Consider the following 22918-nt stretch of genomic DNA (forward strand, 5'->3'; position numbering starts at 1 on the left):
GTAAGTAGGCAGCTTCAGGTTAAAAAACAAGGCATGAAAATTAACCTCGATATATTTTCTCAACACTAAAGTACATATTTGAATACACAGCCACATCTGAATACACAGCCACACAATGTGTAAAGAAACTTACAATTTGTGTAAGGAAGCACCTTCGGTTACAATAAACTCACTAAAATAAAATCCTCTTGGTGTACAAACGTACTAACAAAACAAATGTGATGTCAAATAAACTACATCCTTCAACAGTAATGTGACATCATATCCATGCCTCAGGAAAATGCAAAATACTTATTAAAAAGTACATGTTACTTTTATGTATCAATGAAAAGTGTAATATTAATACAAGCACATCAACAAATATCAGCCTTTTTTTTTCATTAGTTTCCTTTTTTTGCCCTTGAACTGTTTCCTTTGCTGTAAGAAAATAATAAAATAAAACAAAAAAATTAAAAATAAATAAATAAAGTAACAAAAGCCTTGATGCTGTTCCCCAATTTTAAAGTACAATCATCAAATGGATCACTCCCAGAAAACTGTGTGGCATGATTAAGGCACACTAATCATTTATAACACTAAACACTTGTTGATGCATTCTCCAGCAACTCTGAGCCATGGCAATGATGACCCCAGGCTGGTGAGGCAGCTCATGGTGGTGGGGGGGGGGGGGGGGATGACTCCAATGGTGGGAGGAGGGATGAGGGTGATGATGATGAGAAAAATAATGATGATAACATTAACACTAAAAATTATAAAATTCACTTGAGACTGACAAGCCTTCTTGCTTTCACTTTCGTCTGAAGAATAGCAATTGTAATTACACATTGTAGCTGGATGACCATGAGGAGTTTCTTGAACATTCCTGTAAATGTTATAATAAAATGAATCTGTTAGGAGTGGAGGCTGGGGTGCAGACGTCCACTCACAGCACAACTGACAGCAGAGAGAGAATGATCACTCACAATATTGAGGCACACCGAGATATTCTCCAAAGCATGGGAGACAATATTTTCCCACAACACACACCACACAGTATGCATAATACAGAAAACATCTTGTAAAATTGCAACTGCCAGTGCCTGATGCTTTGCAGCCCACCTCACACGTACTTAAAAGGTGATCTAGAGCAGAGTTGTCCAAACTGGGGTCCGCGTACACCTGGGGGTACGCAACATAGATCAAAGGGGTACGTGAAAACACACACACACACACACACACACACACACACACACACACACAGCAGAAACTTCCCATGTTCTATGAAGGAAAGGAGAGAGGGAGGGACGGGTACCTAGGAAGGACGAGTAATGTACGTGTACCTAAATATATTATAATATAATATTAATATAATATAACATAATTTAGTTTAATCAACAATGGGGTACGTAACAGTAGGAGAAGGTAATAAAGGCTACAATAGGCGAAAAAGTTTGGACAGCACTGATCTAGAGAATAGTATTGTTGTGCAATGATACATTTCATTAACACTATGCAAAAACCTTATTGAACTCTTTGTACCCATGCGCATAACTGCCAAATGGAATTTCAGGATGAAAAAATCATCTGAATGTCTAGTAAATTACTGACCACCCTTAAGTAATAAATAAAATTCATAAATCATATAAAAATACATTTGACAATTCAAAATGAGAAATTCTCTCCATAGGCACATAAACACTGGTTGTCCCTCTCTATGACTTGGGTGTGGACAGAACTATTGCAATACTTACCTGTAGTATTGTAATATTTATCTGGATAACATCCTCATTGTGCTAAAAGGATTTCTAAATTCCTTGACCTGTTATTATTCAAATTTTCATCTCCCAAGGTCTTGTTTTTGTATCAGTCTCTCAAATGAAGTTACTAAACAGATGCCAGAAAAGAGCCAGCACTGCGGCAACCTTGATGCCATGACACCCTAAGTATAAAATAACCATGGTTCATTATTTATGGAACCAGCAATCAAAAACATGAGACAAGGCTCCATCCATGAAACCATAAAACAATATCCTTGGCCTTGGAAAAAAAAAATAATAAAAATAAAAAAAAATAAAAAATAAAAAAATGGATGAGACAGGTTCGCTTGGAGCCGTAAGTCATGAAAATACAATCTCACCATTTCATAAACTATGGAAACACAATATTGCGTTACTTATCGCAATAGTCTCTTAAGTCTACGACACGTTTAGCACAAGTACAGGGCAAAGTACTGGGGGTCAAGGGTCATCATAACCTTGACGATGTCCTTGGCGGCGGCATGGCAGTCCTCGTCTGTCTTGTGCCACATGAGGTCACGCTTAACATCTGGGAAGCCGTCCAGCGAGCCTTTCTGAAGCTGTGTCTTGGCCGTGTGAAGCAGCTCCCTCAGCCCCTGCCCTGAAGCATAGAGGCAAACACATCAACAGCACAACCACAGAATAAGAGAGTTTGAAGGAAAGGAATAAAGTATGTGTCTCTAGCAGCTGATAACCCAGCCAAATGGTATACAGTGAGGCTTTAACAGATGCCTCATAGATATATTTAGTATTATATACACTAAGACGGACACAGGAAAGTTACTAAATGAGGAGGGCAAGAGAGAGAAAGAGCAAATATAGAAGGAAAGGAATGCAGCATGTCTTTAGTCTCAAATGACTTATAAAAAGAAGTAAGGATGAGTGGCCAAAAGAGAGGTCAATTTGTTTGTTTTCATATATTTTTGCCCTTGAGCTGCTTCCTTTACTCAAAAAAAAAAAAAAATAAATAAATAAATTAAATAAATAAAATAAATAAATAAATAAATAAATAAAACGTGAGGTCAAGCTTACAGGGCGAGAGGGTGCTGAAGTGTTCACTCTTGGCCATGATGAGTCTCTTGAAGTGGGCAATCTTGAGGCCGTACCTGTTCTTCCAGTTGTGGCCCGTCAGGATGATTTTGGCCAGCAGAGCAACGTTTCGTAGATCTTTGGGCGAAGACAATGAAAAAAATAAAAATAAATAAATAAATAAAATAAAATACTCGTCAGAAAAACACATATAGCTTTTCGTACTCCAAAGAGATTTAATCCTTCCTGTTACCATTCTTTTCTTTCATAACATTAGTGATACGCAAATTTGTCTTTTCCCTGCAAAACTACTGACGGGAGACATAATGGAATAACCCTTCTGTCCCTTTCTTTATTCTTCTTATATTCCCCAAATGCAAAATCACCCCATTTTTTTCTTTCATAAACAATACTGATACACATATTTGTCTCTTCCCTATGACACTACTGATGGGAGACATAATGGAATAATTCTTCTACATCCTTTTCTTTATTCTTGTCATATTCTAAAGATGCCAAATTCTCCCTATTACCAATCTTTCCTTTCATAAACATTAGATGCATATATTTCTCTCTCTAAGGAAATGCTGGTGGGAGACGCAATGCAGTAAGTCTTCTGTGTTCCCCTTCCCCACTCACCCTTATTCTTGGTGAAAAATTCCTTCTCCACCAGGGCAAAGCAGGTGGTGACAGTGGATGGCGAGGTGCCGGCCGGACCGAAGAGGGAGAAGGTGATGCTGGGCTCTCCGGACGCCTCCACCGCACTCACAGTCTTCCTCAGCATTGGCCCCAGGCGATTGAGTGGCTCCACCCCCTCCACCTTGCTCCACTGGTCTCCTGGAAGCGCAACATTCATTCTTTTAATATTAGTCTCACAGCAATTTCAGTTATCTTTTATTGCCTCAAGAGATACATTGAAGTGCATATCAACTTCTATTACAGAGAGAGAAGGTTGTAAAGTCCTTCTTCTTCTCCATGCATTCTTATTTCATGGCAATTTTAGTGACTATCTTCTATTTCAGCAAGAAGGAAACATCATCTAATTTTTGAGACAGACACAATGCATCATCTTCTAGTACATCAAACAATACTAGCAAAGGAATATCAACTTTTACTAGTTTAAGAGACACTGTAAAGCCTCTATGTAACATGAGACGGGTGCCAAAGAAATTTCAGCAAAGCGGAGGTGTGTTATTTCAATGAGATTTATTGACGTGGAACTGGTGGAACTTTTTTTGGCGTGTGTGCTTGTGTGCGTGAAGGAGCCAGGTCAGGGGTACAGATTAAGGATATCATCAAAAATAAATGTGCTAAATAAAGGGTCTACTGAACACACAAATTAACTTCATCTTCTACAACATCACCTCCACTAGCCCCCCCGAGCTGCCCTCCATCTCACCTCTGATCTGTGGGAGGATGTCAATAATGTGTGTCTGCTTCCCTGTCTCCGCCTTGAGGTGGATGCGAACGGCCTGCTTCCACACCTCCAGCTTGTTGACCTTCAGGTTCCCCACACGCTCCCCCTTCAGGGACGATTGCAGGCTGGAAGAGGTCACAGAGGGTCAGACATTAGGCAAAGGTAGAGTTGGGGCATATTCTATAACTGTGTGGTCTCAGTGCTCATAGATCTGTCTCTCTGGCCCTTGAGCCTGTGGTGGGCAAGAATTTATCTGATCTTCTTTAAGCTTTTTCATATAAATACTTAAGTTATTATAGATACATTAGCTCCTGGAGTTATTTAGAATGCATTGCTACCTTAAGAAATCTAAACTTATATGGATGGTAATTCTATATGGTTTTGATCTTATTCTCAAACTGTATACATTAATCTATCTATGTCATTTCTGCACTTTATTTACTCTAGAAAATTAGAATGCACTTCTACTTTTAAGGATTTTAGTGGTAAAGATGTTAGTATTGTTTCTGATTTTATCCTAACAATAAATACGTTTCCATCTATATATCTATCTATGTCTCATTTTACTTCAGCAAATAAGATTATGTACACTGACACCCTAAAATATCTATCAGTAAGAATGTACACACTTATACTTTTGGTCTAACTCTAATACAGCACACTTCAACCACTCAGAACCTCACCAGCCATTGACGAAAGTCCTCAGAGCCATGATGGACAGGTAATCCGTGGGCCCCACATAGCGTGGCTTGGTGCCCTTGACGAGGGTTTTGTTCCACTTGAGGAAGTGTCGCCCATGAGAGTCATACACCGACTGGGAGGACACAACGAAGGGTTAGGTCACTTGGGTTGGCAGGGTTAGGTCACTATTTTGGTTAGGTTAGGTCTTTTCATTGAATTTGGTGGAGAAAGGTCATATAACTTAATAAGGTGGGCTTAGTCTACTTCATTCAATGGGATTTGGTTACCTAGAAATACATACTTCCCTGCCAGAGTAACACCAATATATCAAATGCTTGATGAAGAATGGACGACAATGGAATATATTAAATGACCTAACCTATCTCTAACTCGTAGAATGGAAAGAAGGTAATTACAATGATGTAGGAAAAAATTAATACATTCTTCAATACCATAATAACACCAATATAGAAAAAAAAAATCAGAAAGGACAACAATGGAATATATCATGACCTAACTACTATGCATTAACTTGTAGAGTGAAGTGGAATTTGAGTACATCTTTGCTTATTAGATAGCACTGTGCATAAGAATGAAATGGACTACAAATAATACACAACATGAGTGACAAAGCAGATAAAAATTAAAGGTATAAAAGAAATCCGAAAACATAAATCCATAGTAAGATATCCTGCCACGTGCCTGGAAGTACTTTGGTGTGTAGGGTTGGCCCAGGAGCAGCAACACGTCCTTGTCATCCTTCCTGGACACAACAAGGCTCTCCGCCGCACTGCCCACCAGCTTGTACTCCGCCGAGGCCAGGAACGGGGCGGGGAATGTCTCTAGCTTCTTCCTCAGCAAACTTATGACCTCGTGTACTATCTATGTATGTGTGTGTGAAGCATGGAGGAAGTCAGGTAAGTATTTGAACTATAAACCATATACATCTAACTCCTTCGCTTATTAAAAAAGGGTTTGACTATGGTACTTGTTTAATTTAAAAATACAAATTACTGACCCTCTAGTTTAGTTATTTGGTAGTTATATTATATTATTTGGTGAGTTATGTTAGTTTAATAGGTCAGGTTAGGTCACTTAGCTTGATGGGGTTAGGACACTATTGGTTGTTAGGTCAGTTATATTGGTAGAGTTATATTATTTTACTAGGTGGGGTTATGTCACTTAACTTGGTAGGGTTAAGGCACTTATAATGGTTGTGTTAGGTCACTTATATTGGTAGAGTTAGTTCACTTAATGTAACTAGGTGGAGCAAGGTCATTTAACTTAATAGGGTTAGGTCATTGAACTTGGTGGGTTTAGTCTACTTTATTCAATGGGATTTGGTTACTTAGAAATAATACTAAGGATGAATCTAAAAAGTCTAAAAAGAATTCCTGATATACCTTCCTTAACTAAATATCTGCCTCAAGTTCCTGCTGTTGCTTGTTGCTGAGGAAAAAATAAGGGATGACTCTAAAAAAACTGGTAACATGTCCAACACAACAGTTCCTCACCCAGCTATCAGCCTCAAGTTCCTGCTGTTGCTTGTATATCGCCTCCAGGACGTAGGACACCCCAGACGGATCCTGGGACTCCTTCGAGACAGCCTCCACCATCCTGACAGCAAGCGGACCTCAGCGGCGATATAATGGAGATAACCCTGCAGAGGAGAGAAGTAGTTACCTTAATGTAGACTATGAGGATGGAATGATTATGACTACTGATGGATACTATTTGAATGGGTGAAAGGCTAGATTTTTAGAGGTCATGTTAGTATTTATTAAGTTATGTTAGTTTAGCTTTTTAATTACATTTTTAGAATCGTTAGTTAAAAGCAATGGATTTTCTCAGAGTTAAGCTGACATATTACAAACCTTAGCATAAAAAGTGTTATATATGAAAAGAAACTAACTGACCATGCCTTGAAAGATGGGTAAAAAAAGAAAAATCAGTCTCATTACTGTTGGTGAAGACTAAGTCCTGTACTTGTTAATGGAGAGAAATGGTATCTGAGCTTAACCAAGTAAATAATAGGTGTAAATGTCTAAGGTGTGGTAAATGTATAGTTCAGCTCCGCCCCCTCAAAATACCATATACACATTCATTATTATAGTTCACGGGCAAAAAAAAAAAAAAAAAAAAAAAAAAAAAAAAAGGTCCTTATAATATGAATGTATATATGGTTAGGTATGGAAGTCCTGAAGGATATGGAAGAATACAGGGACAAAAGGTGAACACGTGGGTAGGAGAGGGACTGTGTAGGGTATCAAACTAAGCCCAAAATGATGTAGGCCTAAGTGATAAGGCTGATAATGACCTCCATGGATTTCAGTTTCAGAATACATGTTGCATACACGTATTGAACTCAACACACACACACACACACAATCAAGAACAAAAGGTGAACACGTGAGTGGGCAAGGGACTGTGTAGGGTATCAAAATTAGCCCAAAATGGTGTAGGCCTAAGCGATATGGCCTAATGACCACCGAGGAGTTTTAGAATACTTGTTGCATACACGTATATAACTCAACACACTCAAGAACAAAGTTAAGTGAGTGGGAAAGGGACTGTGTAGGGTATCAAACTTAGCTCAAAATAGTGTAGGCCTAGTAAGCGATAAGGCCTATGATGACGTCCATGGATTCCAGTTTTAGAATACTTGTTGCATACACGTATTGAACTCACACACACACACACACACCTTCTCTTATCACCTGTGTTGCGTATGTCACTAAGGCCAGCTTCCACAAGGCCTGAAACACACACACACACCTCTCATCACCTGTGTTGCGTAGGTCACTAAGGCCAGCTTAAACAAGGCCTAACACACACACACACACACACACACACCTTCTCTTATCACCTGTGTTGCGTATGTCACTAAGGCCAGCTTCCACAAGGCCTGACACACACACACACACACACACACACCTCTCATCACCTGTGTTGCGTATGTCACTAAGGCCAGCTTCCACAAGGCCTAACACACACACACACACACACCTCTCATCACCTGTGTTGCGTAGGTCACTAAGGCCAGCTTCCACAAGGCCTAACACACACACACACACACACCTCTCATCACCTGTGTTGCGTATGTCACTAAGGGCAGCTTCCACAAGGCCTGACACACACACACACCTCTCATCACCTGTGTTGCGTATGTCACTAAGGGCAGCTTCCACAAGGCCTGACACACACACACACACACACACCTCTCATCACAAGTGTAGCGAATGACACTAAGGGCAGCTTCCACAAGGCCTGACACACACACACACACACACCTCTCATCACCTGTGTTGCGTATGTCACTAAGGGCAGCTTCCACAAGGCCTGACACACACACACACACACACCTCTCATCACCTGTGTTGCGTTGGTCACTAAGGGCAGCTTCCACAAGGCCTAACACACACACACCTCTCATCACCTGTGTTGCGTAGGTCACTAAGGGCAGCTTCCACAAGGCCTAACACACACACACACACACACACACCTCTCATCACCTGTGTTGCGAGGTCACTATGTGAAGCTTCCACAAGTACTAACACACACACACACACACACACACCTCTCATCACCTGTGTTGCGTATGTCACTAAGGGCAGCTTCCACAAGGCCTGACACACACACACACACACACACCTCTCATCACCTGTGTTGCGTATGTCACTAAGGGCAGCTTCCACAAGGCCTAACACACACACACACACACACACACCTCTCATCACCTGTGTTGCGTATGTCACTAAGGGCAGCTTCCACAAGGCCTGACACACACACACACACACACACACACACACACACACCTCTCATCACCTGTGTTGCGTAGGTCACTAAGGGCAGCTTCCACAAGGCCTGACACACACACACACACACCTCTCATCACCTGTGTTGCGTAGGTCACTAAGGGCAGCTTCCACAAGGCCTGACACACACACACACACACACACACCTCTCATCACCTGTGTTGCGTATGTCACTAAGGGCAGCTTCCACAAGGCCTAACACACACACACACACACACCTCTCATCACCTGTGTTGCGTATGTCACTAAGGCCAGCTTCCACAAGGCCTAACACACACACACACACCTCTCATCCCCTGTGTTGCGTATGTCACTAAGGGCAGCTTCCACAAGGCCTAACACACACACACACACACACACCTCATCACCTGTGTTGCGTAGGTCACTAAGGCCAGCTTCCACAAGGCCTGACACACACACACACACACCTCTCATCACCTGTGTTGCGTAGGTCACTAAGGCCAGCTTCCACAAGGCCTGACACACACACACCTCTCATCCCCTGTGTTGCGTATGTCACTAAGGGCAGCTTCCACAAGGCCTAACACACACACACACCTCATCACCTGTGTTGCGTAGGTCACTAAGGGCAGCTTCCACAAGGCCTCTCACACACACACACACACACACCTCTCATCCCCTTTCTCCCTCCTTATCTCCAGCACCTTCAGTTGTCAGCGTGTGTTGCCTCCTGCTCCCACCTCTTCAGACACTGCTGGACACACTCTGACACACCGCACACCGTGACACGCGACGAGGAAATAAATGACGGCTAGGTGCCAGTGACAGGGTACAGGATCGAGACGTGACGCGTACCAGTCCCTCCCTCCCTGTCCGCCCCTGCTGGTAATCTGACGTGACGCGGCCTCGAGGCGTTCCTCTGCTTTTCGTCCTGTTCCACGGTATTTCGTTTCTCTTAACCCGATAGAGGATATTCAGGCTTTGGTCCGGTCGAGTACAGGTGCTCGTACTTGATTGATTGATTGATAGTTTATTGTTGCAAGTAAACAACAAGGGGGAAGGGAGGAACATGCCATCCCAACCCCCAGTTAAGTACACAATATCATGTTGCCTACTTGTACTTGTATTCGATCGGGATTAATTACAACTTGTATTTGTACTATAGTAAGGCTTTGAGTTCTTTCGAGTACAACCCCAAAATGCAAACGTGTGTCTAGTGTGGTGTTTGACGACCTTCCAGGATGGAGGTGAGGTCAGGGTGATAACAATGGTGTGTCCTCATCTTGGCCCTTGGGGAGGCCAGCAAGTGGGGTGGGGTGAGGTCAGGGTGAGGCGACACAACAGGATCATGTAAGGTGACTCAGGGCATAGAGGGCTTGCCAGTTTGCCACTTGTCAAAAGCAGAAAAACAAAAAATCTTAAGGTTACATCAGTAAAAAAAATAAAAAAAACTTGTACTTGGACTCGAGTTCATCTATAAAAATGAGTAATATAAATTGTACTTGTAGTAGGTATACTGAATTGGATTCGTGATATATAGTGACCCCAAGCCACATATATCTACGGTAAACTTGATAACCTTCAGCTGGTTTATATATTGCTACCACGTTGAAGTTCATCTGTGCAGCCTCTGAGCAAAGTGAACACTGCCCGTCCGACGTCCATGGTTGCCTGCTGGCTGGTATGGTCGCATGACTTTTTTTATTGCATCATGCAGTGTGAGACACCATGCCAAAGCTTACCCGTTCAAAGGGACACTTGACGTTGATAATTAAGCAGGTCGAGACTGCATGGAGGCTGATCGAAAGAAGGCAACTCGATCACTAACCTCAACCCTCACGGGCATCGCGCAATCTTCATTATCATATATCTAATCTACTTAATCGGTGTATTTATTTAATAGTATCTGCTGTGATATTTGCTTTAAGCCTGGTACCAAGAAACTGTGTTCGTATAGTGATGGTGGAAGGGGGGCTAGACAAAGTAAGGTAAGATGAGGCAAGGCAAAATAAGGTAAATTAAGGTAAGGTATGCTAAGGTAAGGTAAAGTGAGGTATGGTGAGGTAAGGTATGCTCAGTGGCAAGGTAAGGTAAAGTGAGGTAAGGTATGCTAAGTGGCAAGGTAAGGCAAGATATGCTAAGGTAAGGTAGGTATGGTGAGGTAAGGTATGCTAAGGTAAGGTAAGATGAGGTAAGGCAAGGTAAGGTAAGGTAAGATGAGGTAAGGTAAAGTAAGGTAAGGTGAGGTAAGGTAGGGTAGGGTAAGGTAAGGTAAGGTAAGGCAATGTAAGGGTAGGGTAAGTCTTATTGAGGTCACTGGGACTCAGACAAACATGTTAATTATCTTTTATTAATAAAATTCAAATTATAGAATTTCTTTTTCAACTAACATAATATACAACCACTGTTCAGCTAGATTAAAATAAATTCTCATGGACTCCTTGTGTATAGTACTGACACTGAATAGAAAAGCTTATATATAGTCTCTAAGTACCTTTCAGATGCAACAGTGCAGTCTCTCACACCACCACCAGAACCTTCAGGACACAGCCTGGCACTCCCTTCATTTTATATTTTTACAGTAAAGGAAGCAGCTCAAGGGCAAAAATGAATGAATAAAAAGCCCCGCTAATCACTGCTGCTTTAAGAACGTAGAAATGAATGGCCAAAGAGAGCCTTCATGACACATCACCAGGCACTCCCTTCATTTTAATCATTTTACAATAAAGGAAGCAGCTCAAGGGCAAAAATGAATGAATAAAAAGGCCCGCTAATCACTGCTGCTATTAAGAACGTAGAAATGAATGGCCAAAAGAGAGCCTTCATGAGACATATCGCCTGACACTCCTTTTTTTAACAGTAGAGGAAGCAGCTCGAGGACAAAAAATGAAAATATAAAAGCCTGCTAATCACTGCTCCTAAGGTTTTTGATGATTAAGGTCAGTGAGGGTTGTTAGTAATCATCTATTCAAAGCTCGACACATTACAGTTGCCGAAAAAATGTCGCCATGGAAATTTCTCACGTCAGAAACAAATGTAAACTGTTTCCTGTGAGTTTGTGTACCATGGAGCTGGGTGATAAATGATGCCACAGAAATCCAATTGTGTGGCACGGAGCTCAGTGATAAACGTTGGATGGAGAGGTGTCTTTCTGCGCATCTGGTTCATATAACCTTCTCCCACACATGCTGTCCTTCCCTCACACAGTCATGGACATATACACATGAACACTTACTATACAAGTTGTGACATTACTCTTGATGCGTAAAAAAAAGAAGAGAAATCAAACAGAAAATAAACTGTATCTTCAATCTACAGACACACTATGAAATGACACTACCATTGTTTAATAAGAGAATGTTGAAGAAATAAGTAGTATGTCAGATTTTCATGCCAGTGAGAGAGCATTTTGATGTTCAAGTATGAGATTTTTAAATATAACATCTGGAGACGACACGTAAATAGCTTGCCGTATAGCCCTATCAGCAAGTTTCTTCAACAAAGGCACAGTCATGGCTGTTCCCCAAACTTATCAAACTCCTGGAGCCTTGAAACTAGTATCATAAGCCAATGGTCGACAGTGCTGGAGAAGACACTGTAAATATACCCTTTTAGTCTCTGCACAAACTGAAGGGAAATGTTACTGTTAATAATGAATATGGTGTGACAATGCTATGTACTGGATGAAGTTTTATATAAGTTATGATTCCTATATAAAAACAATAATGAATCAAGTGGCCTTTCATCTCCTCACAACACACACACCCCACAAGCACACACACACTGTATCATACCTAAAAAAATAGTGTACCAATAACTTGCAATGACAATGAAAGTAATCATGCATTGTAATCATGTTAAGGTTTTGTAATTATTATGATTCAATTTCCCTTCGATGATCTAAACAGTATGTATATGAAGGACACTCTTGCACTTAGCAGGCTGAGACATTTAAGTGTTTACTTGTAACACTTCACTACCTTACTACAGCACTTTTAAAAATTACAAAAGCATTACTGTACTCAACTTCTGGTATACCTTCGAGGTCACCTTCATGACTGCACATCTCACAAGCAGAAATATTTGGCCAAGATGTGTCCAAGTTTTGGGAAACAAGAAAGCATCATAGATTTTCATTCCAAGTGTAATCTATTGACATTTTAATGAAAACAATTGTCAACTGATGAAAAGTAAATACATGTATAGTCTCATGGGATGTTCTCAGGAATGAATGCAACCTGCAGGGAAAATAATTCTACAATCTGGCCGTTCATACACAGACAAGATTCATACTGAAGACCAGGGGAGCAGAGAAGTGAGGCTTGGGCTGGGCCACCTGAGGGTCGCTGGGCAGGACGTGAACCACAATGCACACGTACACGAACTAACTGTACCCTGGGCTGAGGCTCCAAGCACCCTAGACATCTCACTCTCTCCTCAGGTTATCCAGACGAGCCTGAATGTCATCATCGGCAGCATCCGTCACTGCCACGGGAGTCTTGGAGGAGGCGGCGGTGGCGGTGCCCAGAGTGCCGGCAGTGGAGGGAAGGTCACTCAGGCCCTCTGTCATCTGTAGGCCGAGCTCATCCAGCACCTGGGAGACTATGGCATCGCTGCAGGAGGAAAAAAGAAGGAAGAATGGTAAGAAGATGGGTCAGTGAGTTGGTATTTTCATGCCATACTAGCCTTTCTTTTTCTAATTTCCTTTACTGCTTCTATTCAAATTATACACCAATGCATGACAATGATGGGTAGATAGTTCCAATGCCATGATAAGAAAAAGCCAAGGCATTTGATGATAAATATATTGTTCATTTATAACATGCTCCCCTGCTTCCTCCCTTCTTTCCTCTAATCCTCCTTCCCAACAAATTTTAAACCAATGCATGACAATGATGGGAGATAGTTCTAATACTATAAGAAAAAGCCAAGGCGTTTGATGATAAATATATGCTCATTTATAACACGTTCCCTTGCTTCTTCCCTTCTTTCCTCTAATCCTCCTTCCCAACAAATTTTAAACCAATGCATGACAATGAAGGGTAGATAGTTCTAATGATAAGTATTTTGTTCATTTATAGTATTCTCCCTTGCTTCCTCTGTTCTCTCCTTTATTCCTCTTTCCCTACCTCCCACAACCCTCTGAGAACACAGTGCACTCAACTCACCTCTCCTCCTCGTCATCCTCATCACCCATGGCATCATCAATCACGTCATTCATCATCTCCTCCTTCATGTCCATAATCTCAGACTGCTTCTCAAACTCCTGCATGATCTGCTGAATCTGGGGAAGCTTCAACTGCCTGTGGTGGGGAGAGGAAACACATTATAGACCTTATGCTTGGAGAGGAAAGGAAGACTGGTTGATATACACACATGGATACACAAACATAAAAGCACACACATTCTTTATAGTTCAACATTGCCCTTACTAATTGTTTTCTCTCCTCAGAAGCTAACTACATATACCAATGTTTATTAGGTTTGTCAGTATTATTATACGTATCTTTAAATTTCCGCCGCTTATAAAGGACTAAGTTCCCCCGCAATTAGAACGTTATATCGAAAGTTTACTGTACTTATATAATAGAGCCTTATCCATCCCTGTATAGCGTATGCATCCCACACATGAGGTTCTATCCTACACAGCTCTTTTGGATGGAGTTGAGTCAAATTCTTTTCACCTCATCAACTCTCCTCCTCTTACTGACTATTTTCTACCCCTTAAATTCTGTGGCAATGTTACTTTATTTGGTATTCTCTACTCTCAATGTTTTCGTGCTAACCGCTCTTCTGAACCACATGCAAAACTCAGCACTGACTCACTTATTTATACCTACCATTGCTTGTTTGTCCACCTTCATTAGCTGCTTGTTTTGTCCTTCAACTGAATCTATTACTGAAAAAATGCTACAGAAATTCAATGCCCACTCACATGTTTACATATATCATTGCCTGTGTGACCCCCTCTCAATGCTTGGCTGTTTTGCTCTTCAACTGCATCGTTTACTGAAAAGAAGCTACAGAAATTTAGCGTCCACTCACTTATTCATATTCATCATGGCCCGCGTGACGCCCTTCATCGCCTGGGCCATGGCGTTCTGGCTCTTGAGGGTGGTGATCTTGAGGGACACGGCCTGGATCTGCGCACGCATCATGATGAACTTCTTGGTGTAGCGCCGCGTCCTCACCAGGTCCTTCGCCATCACCTTCACTGCATCCTGAGGTGGTATGGGAACATTGTCACGGCTATTAGTACTCTCAGTTTTGTTTTTTACAGGAAGGCAGGCAGCTTAAGGGTAAGTAACAAAAATAACAACAGAAAGGCCCATTGGAGCAGTGAGTAGCATTTTTTTTTATCTGCACACTTGTTGCCCTTGAGCCATCTCCTTTGCTGAAAAAAAAGAAAAAAAAAAAAAAAAGACGCAGCTCCGACAAAAGAAAGAGAACAAAAGGCCATAAAAGAGGTCAATTTCAAGTGGAAGTGTCACTATCATCATCCTTTTACAACCGTTTCAATGACTGAGTGTAGAAAATGAATCATCCATTGTTGTAATTATCCCTCAGTCATTGCAAGTGTTTGAAAGAGTCCTTATCCTTACCATCTGTCCCATCTTGGCCATTTTCTTGATGTCCGCAATGATTTTCTTCTCCTGCTGTTCCATCTTTTGGCGCTCCCGGTCCAGGTCACGCATGGCCTTGTTGAGGGCGCGCTGGTTCTTCCGCAGCATCTCCTCCGGCGTCATCTTGCGCCCAAAGAGCCACTCCAGCGGCATGTTGGAGCTGTGGGATGGGAAGGGAGAGGGGGCGGCATGACAGGAGGTGCCTGCTAGCATGACTAATGTTGGCCTTGCGAGTTATTTTTATTCTAAACAACAGTACAAGATTCACTACCGTAGCACTTATTTGAAGAATACTCTACACTCAAATTATCTTTCCTTGTTTACTGGGAGTGCAATGCTGCATATTCCTAGCAAATATCTGCTTGTTATACGCTACAAAATTTCCTAGGTTGCCGCAAGTAACTTCTGAAATAGTAAATAAGCAGGAAATGCTTTGTCTCCAAAAGGGTCAAAGAGGTGCTGATTATTATATCTACGTCGTAGGCCAGAAACTTTTATTTTGCTAAATGCTTGGAAGATTTTCCTTAATAATAAGGTTGCAATTTGATACAAACCAAGTAACAGTTTGATACTAATGATTCACACGTCATAAAACCATTTACACATTGATTGGCATTACAAAGAAATAATCACTAATAACTCATCTACAGAACAGTAGTTTAAAAAGTTCTGATGATAACTTCCAGTAAATAGAATATCAGGAAAACACCTGAGTTATAAAATTTCTTTGAGGAAATCATGGGCAAAAAACTATGGTATTCAAAGATCAACTTAGATAAGTGGAAAATAACAATGTTAATACAAAAAGTAACATCGTTTTCTGGCGTCACAGTACATATACATATTAAATAATAAAGCATTGCAAGACTCCAGCTATTTACAAAATGTGTGTTCATGAACAGCTACAATGAATATGACAACAGCATAACACGAAGTGGGAACCTTGCAGTGTTGTGGTGGACAGTGACTAAAGGGCCTCAAACTACTGCTAGGGGCAACAGGAAGTTTGTATCATTAATGTAAAGCCATATTATGATTACACAGCAAATAGATGAAAAAACAGGGTTTACATTATTAATCCATGGCTCTGCATACTTTACTTTTGGGGCAGTTGTAAATGTTTCCTCAAAGCTTTCAATCTCTCCCATTGTTACCACATTAAGGACACCAATACAACTGCCCCAATATGAAGGATACAAACTACAGCCCAGGACTAAAGGTTTGTCTGCCGCCACTGTTGCATTACCTGGTCATCCTGGTGGACTAGTCAGAGTTAGAAACATGGGTCAGTATCTTACTAGTATCACACACTCAATGCATCATCAGCTATCTATTAACTGGAAATATGGGAAAAGAAATGTCATGCCTTATGGTTGGCCTTCCAGATATTCCTCAGAAACATAGTGAGATTCCTATAATTAACCCGGTAGCAGCGACGCGCCAAATTTGTGGCTTTACCGTGTACCAGTGATGGGCCAAATTTTTGCCATGATATAAACCCCCCCATATAGATGATGCATAAACTGATCACAAATGCGTTGATATATATCATGAAATGGTTTGCGTGAGTGATTTTTTTTCTCATTTTTCTCGCTTAGAGGGGCCTTTAAAGACATGATCCCCGCAGCTACCAGGTTAAACAGACTTCCTTGGTTGGTGGTATAGGTCATGTCAAAATACACTGGGATTATTTTGTATTTTATTGTTAAAGGTAACCCACAGAATTAAAAAATACTTCAACCTTTACTATTATATCCATTTGCAAAAAGTATCATGTGACGTCTGGTGTGCAAAATGTTACAAACTCAAACAAACAAACAACAAAATGTCCAAAAAAAGTTTCCATTGAAAAATTCATGTGTTACCTTTAACGGAAAATTATTTAACTTTTTTCTTTAGCCTTACAATGTTGATATCCTTCGCTCTCTTGCTAACACTTCCTAAGGTCAATTTACGGTTTAGACCTTTGCGACGGAAATGAGGTACAAAATCGTGCAATTCACTACATTTATCACCAGAAAAAGATGAACCATGTGAGAAAATCATTGGTTGGGTTAAACCGTAAATTGTCCATAATAAGTTCAAATAATTCAGAAACACTCGTAGTAACATCTCTCTTGCCTATTCTCACGGTCTCACCTCCAGGCCATTATTACCTGTTCTACCTGTTGATACTAGTCTTCAAGGTGTTAATTTACCTGTACAATCAAATAATTACCAGTGTTATCGAGGGACGTAAATAAGCAAAATATTTTAGTAATCCCCGTAGTAACACCTTTCCCTTGTCTCTCCTCACTTCTACGTCACTATTAACTGTTCTACCTGTTGATATAAGTCTTCAAGGTGTTAATTTACCTGTGAAAAGCGAAGCAATTACCTGTGTTAACGAGGGACGAGGAAAATAATAAGTTCAAATAATTCAGAAACACTCCTAGTAACATCTCTCTTGCCTATTCTCACCTCCAGGCCATTATTACCTGATCTACCTGTTAATGTAAGTCTTCAAGGTGTTAATTTACCTGTGAAAAGCGAGATAATTACCTGTGTTAACGAGGGACGTGGTAAATAAAGGAGAAAATGCCACACGGTCACCCCCTTCCTGTACCCTCTGAGTCACTGTCACGCTCCTTGTAAAACCCAAACACAAGGCAAAAAAGGAAAACAGATGCAATTATTCGTTAGTTTGACCTTATAGACATTTTTTGGGTGGTTTTGTGCATTGAATTTTGAGATACGTATAAAAATTGACCTTGACGCGCAGCAATAGTAGTAAAAATGTCCAAATATAAGGCAAAAAAGGAAAACAGGTGCAATTATTCGTTATTTTGACCTTATAGACATTTTTTGGGTGGTTTTGTGCAAGGAATTTGGAGATACGTGTAAAAAATGACCTTGACGCGCAGTAATAATAGTAAAAATGTCCAAATATAAGGCAAAAAAGGAGAACAGGTACAATTATTCGTTAGTTTGACCTTATAGACATTTTTTGGGTGGTTTTGTGCAAGGAATTTTGAGATACGTATAAAAAAGGACCTTGACAGTAATGCAAATCTGAAAAGAACGCATGAAGAAGGAAAACAACTGAATTTATATATTTCTTTGATAATTATATACATTATTTTGATGGTTTAGTGTAAGTAATTTTGAGATATGTATAAGTAGTTTGGTGAATTATTTTTTTACTTCTGCATCCATATTGACAGCGGATAGTGCCTAATCTAACTTGAATAACATAATGAAAAGAATTTAAATATGACTTTACAGTATTTTACACCTGTGTTATTTGATTTATTTGCCTGTAGCTATATTTATTTACAAAGGAGTGGTAGAATGCGCCACATCTGAAACTGGACATCATTTCAACAATAGATAAGGCCTGATTTAACTCAATTACTATGATGATCTGAGATAAAATATAGCTACAGTATTTTACAGCTGTATTATAATTTTCCTATATAAATAAAGGAGTGGTATAATGCGCCAGGCCGGCCGCGGGACGTCCATGAAAGCTGTCAACGAAAGTCTTGTTATTTATTTTGTGTCCTTATCTCGCGGCCATGGAGGACAACACATTACAGGGCGAGGAGTCAGACGATGAGTGGTTCTACGAGTCCATCAGGAGGTGAGATAGGGAAGGGCTGCCAACCAAATTACCGCCATGATTTCCCTTGTTTTCCTTCTCCCTCATATTTATCACATTTTCTCCCTTTCCTGTTATCTGTTTTCCTTCTCCCTCATTTATCACATTTTCTCCCTTTCCTCATATTTGTTTTCCTTCTCCCTCATAGTTATCACATTTTCTCCCTTTCCTCATATTTGTTTTCCTTCTCCCTCATAGTTATCACATTTTCTCCCTTTCCTCATATTTGTTTTCCTTCTCCCTCATATTTATCACATTTTCTCCCTTTCCTCTTATTTGCAAAGGACGGAAAGGTTACCAAAGATAGATTAACCCTTTATCTTTAATTAACTCCACTGCCAGGCCTCTGTAAATCCTAATAATCATCACGGGAGGAGGATAAAAAATGTCACGGGAGGAGGATAAAAAATGTCACGGGAGGAGGATAGAAAATGTCACGGGAGGAGGATAAATAATGGTAACGGGAGGAGGATAAAATTATGGCCACTGTTACTTGATCCTCTCAGCTGTTCCTCACGTGGCGGCCTGTCAAAGGAAATCACACCATGTAACACTTCCTAGCATTCTGTCGGCTAGTGGTCGGTTTACTTTGTTTACTTTGTTGAATCTCGTCGACTACGGACACAGCTGAGGTGGACCTCCGCTGCTTCTCACTGACTCCTTTCCTCTTGTGCCTTGGAGACCATTTCTGTTGCCACTGGGATAACCTGGCATTGGTGGCTGGTCAGGTACTGTTGACAGCCACTTGTCCAGATGGTACTTGAAGGTGTTGAGTGTTACCGCAGTCAGGTTCCTTATGCTGGGAGGCACTGCATTGAACAGGCGTGCTCCGGTGTGGGTGAAGTTGTTGTGCACGATGGTTTTCACTCTTGAGGACACACCTTAAGTCCTTGATGTACCACAGCCTGCCGTGCCTTGGGTGGTGGTGCTCCTGGAGGCCGGCATTTGGTACCAGCAAAGAACCGAAAGGTCTCACCAACCAATGCACCAGCCTATCCAAGCTCATCAAACAACAGAACATAATCCAATAAGGCAGGCTGGATGGGAGCCCGATACATTTAAAAATATGGCCCCGAGTTGAGATGGGGCTCCACTATGACCAGGCAGATCCTTTTCTTAAATGCTCTAATCTAGAAATACAAAACAATAGAAATGTCATATACTATTCAGCAGATCAGAGCGGCTCATTTCAATGTGGTAGGCTATTAATTTTGGGATAAGTTTTCGTGTTTGATAAGTGTTTTGGGGTTTCTTACCTGGATGGACTCCCACATAGCACCAGTAATACAAACAGAAAACCTGGCTGGAAAGTGTGCTCTAAGCCCAATATATCAGTAGACTGGGACATTGTGTTCTTTGTAAAGGAATATGGAGTGAGTCAACTCAAGAACACTTAACTGATACAGGTGTTGATCAGCTCCCAAGAATATTAACCTGGTAGCTGCGGGGATCAGGTTTCTTAAAGGCCCCTCTAAGCGAGAAAAATGAGAAACAATCATCACTCAAGCAAACCATTTCATAATATATACCAATGCATTTGTGATCAGTTTATGCATCATCTATTTTTTGGGATTTATATCATGGCAAAAATTTGACCTGTCGCTGGTACACGGTAAAGCCACAAAGTTGGCCCGTCGCTGCTACCGGGTTAAATGATCCAGAGGTGGTGGTGGTGGCGGTGGAGAGGAATAGAATATCTAGCTAGCAGTTCCAGCCAATATTTACCATTGCAGATTCCTTGATTAAAATTAGCCTGGGTTGAGTAGGAAACGTGATATCAGCTGGTCCATAGAATGATTCTTAACCTTAAATTATCTAGTCTGCTTTTGTCCTCCTTCGTTAAATTCTGTTATTCACATTGTTTCAGATATGACGACTTGTTGATGTATGATGTTCAGGGGGACATTGGCTGTGCAACCTTTTATGACAACTCCAAGGTTCTTCTGGGTGTCTCAAGGAGTAAGGATTTTTTTATTATAGTTCAGTTCAACAAAATGTTATATAGTGATCATCAAAAAGTGGGTTGTACTGTATCTCTATATTCATTTGCTCATTTATTTATATGAATATTAAACTAATTATGCAGGTTCGTTACATGAGCTGTGGCTCCTGAGTGTACCAGACAAGCTGTTATTGGCTGGAAGGAGCGCTGGCCTTGTCAAGAACAGGGACTTCAACTTGGTGGCTGCAGGCTACACTAGTGGCTCAGTCAAGAAGGTATGTATCTGATGTGTCACTCAGCACCTTACCTGAGAACTTGTGACAGAATATGAGTCAGCATGAGGTAAATAATAGGCATAATATCTTACTGGTTTCATTCTGGAAGGCTTACGTGCATCATATTTGGTCGTGCTTTCTGTTAAGGCTCTCTCATGTCCGTTCTTTGTCTTGAATGTCTGGTGTGGGCTTTGCTGGCTGGTCTTGGGCTTCACTGAACTTTGCCTTATTTCAGTCAACCAGTTCGTGTTTATTCATATGGACTACCTCCTTCCACATCTTCTTGGGTATTTATATAGGATCAGTGGTATGAACCTCTCATTGGCCTAAAGCTGTTCTGTATCTCATCTGCACTCACTCAGTCCCAAATGAAACCTTCCAATACTTTATCTTTAACCTTCATGACTTGGTCTAAAAGTTTTATTGTTCCCCTCTAGTTTCCCCTTTCCTGAGCATCGTCCCACCCTTCTACTCATATAACATGAAATATGACCCAGGTGTTATGGGGAAATAATGTGTGGTTCATTGCAGGTTGTAAGAGTTGGGAGCAGTGTGGTTGTGGCTGAGGAGGGAGGCATCCACCTCTACTCAATCCCTCAATCTAATAATCCTTCAGGTAGTGGCAGATTTTAGTAAAGTTTTGCCTGCTATTTTCCTGTTTGTGAATATAATGATTGACTCCGTTTGGGTGGTAAATATGAGATCATCTTTAGTCCAAACACATCTTTAACCCAGTAGCTGCAGGGATCAGGTTTCTTAAAGGGCCCTCTAAGCAAGAAAAATGAGAAAAAAATCATCACTCACGCAAACCATTTCACAATATATATCAACGCATTTGTGATCAGTTTATGCATCATCTATTTTGGGGGGGTTATATCATGGCAAAAACTTGGCCCGTCGCTGGTTAACCGTAAAGCCACAAATTTGGCCCGTCGCTGGTACTGGGTTAAAGGAAATTTTAGTAATATTCTGCTAAATCACATGTGTTGAATGATAGTTATATGAACCGAGTCACTGTGTTCTTCCAGATGTGATCAGCCTCACCAGCACCCTGATACGTGGCGCTGAGGGGGAGGTGGCGCTGGCTGTGTCTGAAGCTGGACGTGTGTATGCTGGGGACACACTCTCTAATCTTACCCAGCTGGACATAAGCTCCGAAAATACACACAAGCCAATTGAGTTTCCCGTTACTTTTCAGGGAAGTGACAAAATAAGTGAAATCAAGTGTGTTGGTCATAAAGTCTTCATTTGTTCCAGATGTAAAGGATCTGTGCTTATACTTGACCAACGGACAGACTCATTTGTGCAAGAAGTACAAGTGCAGAAAGACACCAGTGGCTTGTGGACGATGGATGCCAACCAAGATGATATTGTAGCCCTAGCCAGCTCATGTGGAAGTGTGAGTGTGCATGATCTTAGACATACACACAAGGAGATTTATTCACACAATGTAGGAAGTGCACACACGTCATCTCAGAAGGTCACAGTACATCTAAGTCCTTCTGATCCACTTCTCTCTGTGGCTGGATTTGACAAAACTGTTGAGATCCATGATTATCTATGTGGAGAAAGTGATGGCAAGGTTTTCTGTCATGATGGACACAGAGGGCAGGATGTGCAAGGCATCGTGACTCACATGTGGCACCCAGCACAGAAAAAGCTTCTCTTTTCTGCAGATGATACAGGAAAATTAAATGCTTGGAGGTTTAAACTGCCACCGAATATGTGATACAGGGGGGGGTCAGGAGGCATAAAATTGA

The 22918-nt window shown here is 41.1% G+C and overlaps 3 protein-coding genes across 9 annotated transcripts; 1 reads left to right on the forward strand and 2 right to left on the reverse strand.

Annotated features, from left to right (window-relative positions):
* Positions 1-36: 36 nt before the first annotated feature.
* Positions 37-9557, reverse strand: LOC126999458 (uncharacterized). 5 transcript variants are annotated; one of them, XM_050862063.1, is made up of 8 exons: positions 9348-9557; positions 6417-6562; positions 5605-5784; positions 4905-5035; positions 4204-4346; positions 3444-3641; positions 2808-2942; positions 37-2376 (listed from the first exon to the last, which is right to left on the reverse strand). In XM_050862063.1, the coding sequence occupies exons 2-8, from the start codon at positions 6516-6518 to the stop codon at positions 2186-2188; spliced, it is 1080 nt and encodes a 359-aa protein (XP_050718020.1). In that variant the 5' UTR covers positions 6519-6562; positions 9348-9557; the 3' UTR covers positions 37-2185. The 5 variants fall into 5 exon arrangements, with proteins under 5 accessions (XP_050718020.1, XP_050718018.1, XP_050718021.1 ...); XM_050862061.1 differs by having other exon boundaries at positions 9383-9556; XM_050862064.1 differs by having other exon boundaries at positions 9419-9534.
* Positions 9558-12877: 3320 nt separating this feature from the next.
* LOC126999459 (charged multivesicular body protein 2a-like) lies at positions 12878-18001 on the reverse strand. 3 transcript variants are annotated; one of them, XM_050862068.1, is made up of 5 exons: positions 17843-18001; positions 15281-15461; positions 14724-14899; positions 13847-13981; positions 12878-13291 (listed from the first exon to the last, which is right to left on the reverse strand). In XM_050862068.1, exons 2-5 carry the CDS (start codon positions 15452-15454, stop codon positions 13105-13107), a joined length of 672 nt encoding a protein of 223 aa, XP_050718025.1. In that variant the 5' UTR covers positions 15455-15461; positions 17843-18001; the 3' UTR covers positions 12878-13104. The 3 variants fall into 3 exon arrangements, with proteins under 3 accessions (XP_050718025.1, XP_050718026.1, XP_050718024.1); XM_050862069.1 differs by lacking the exon at positions 17843-18001 and adding an exon at positions 17679-17741; XM_050862067.1 differs by lacking the exon at positions 17843-18001 and adding an exon at positions 16548-16564.
* A 776-nt stretch (positions 18002-18777) lies between these two features.
* LOC126999461 (WD repeat-containing protein 73-like) lies at positions 18778-22899 on the forward strand. Its single transcript, XM_050862073.1, has 5 exons — positions 18778-18923; positions 20809-20900; positions 21028-21158; positions 21690-21774; positions 22187-22899. Exons 1-5 carry the CDS (start codon positions 18859-18861, stop codon positions 22885-22887), a joined length of 1074 nt encoding a protein of 357 aa, XP_050718030.1. The 5' UTR covers positions 18778-18858; the 3' UTR covers positions 22888-22899.
* Positions 22900-22918: the final 19 nt, after the last annotated feature.

The sequence above is a fragment of the Eriocheir sinensis genome, chromosome 16 (genome assembly GCF_024679095.1).
Source record: "Eriocheir sinensis breed Jianghai 21 chromosome 16, ASM2467909v1, whole genome shotgun sequence".
NCBI classification, from domain to species: Eukaryota; Metazoa; Arthropoda; class Malacostraca; order Decapoda; family Varunidae; genus Eriocheir; species Eriocheir sinensis.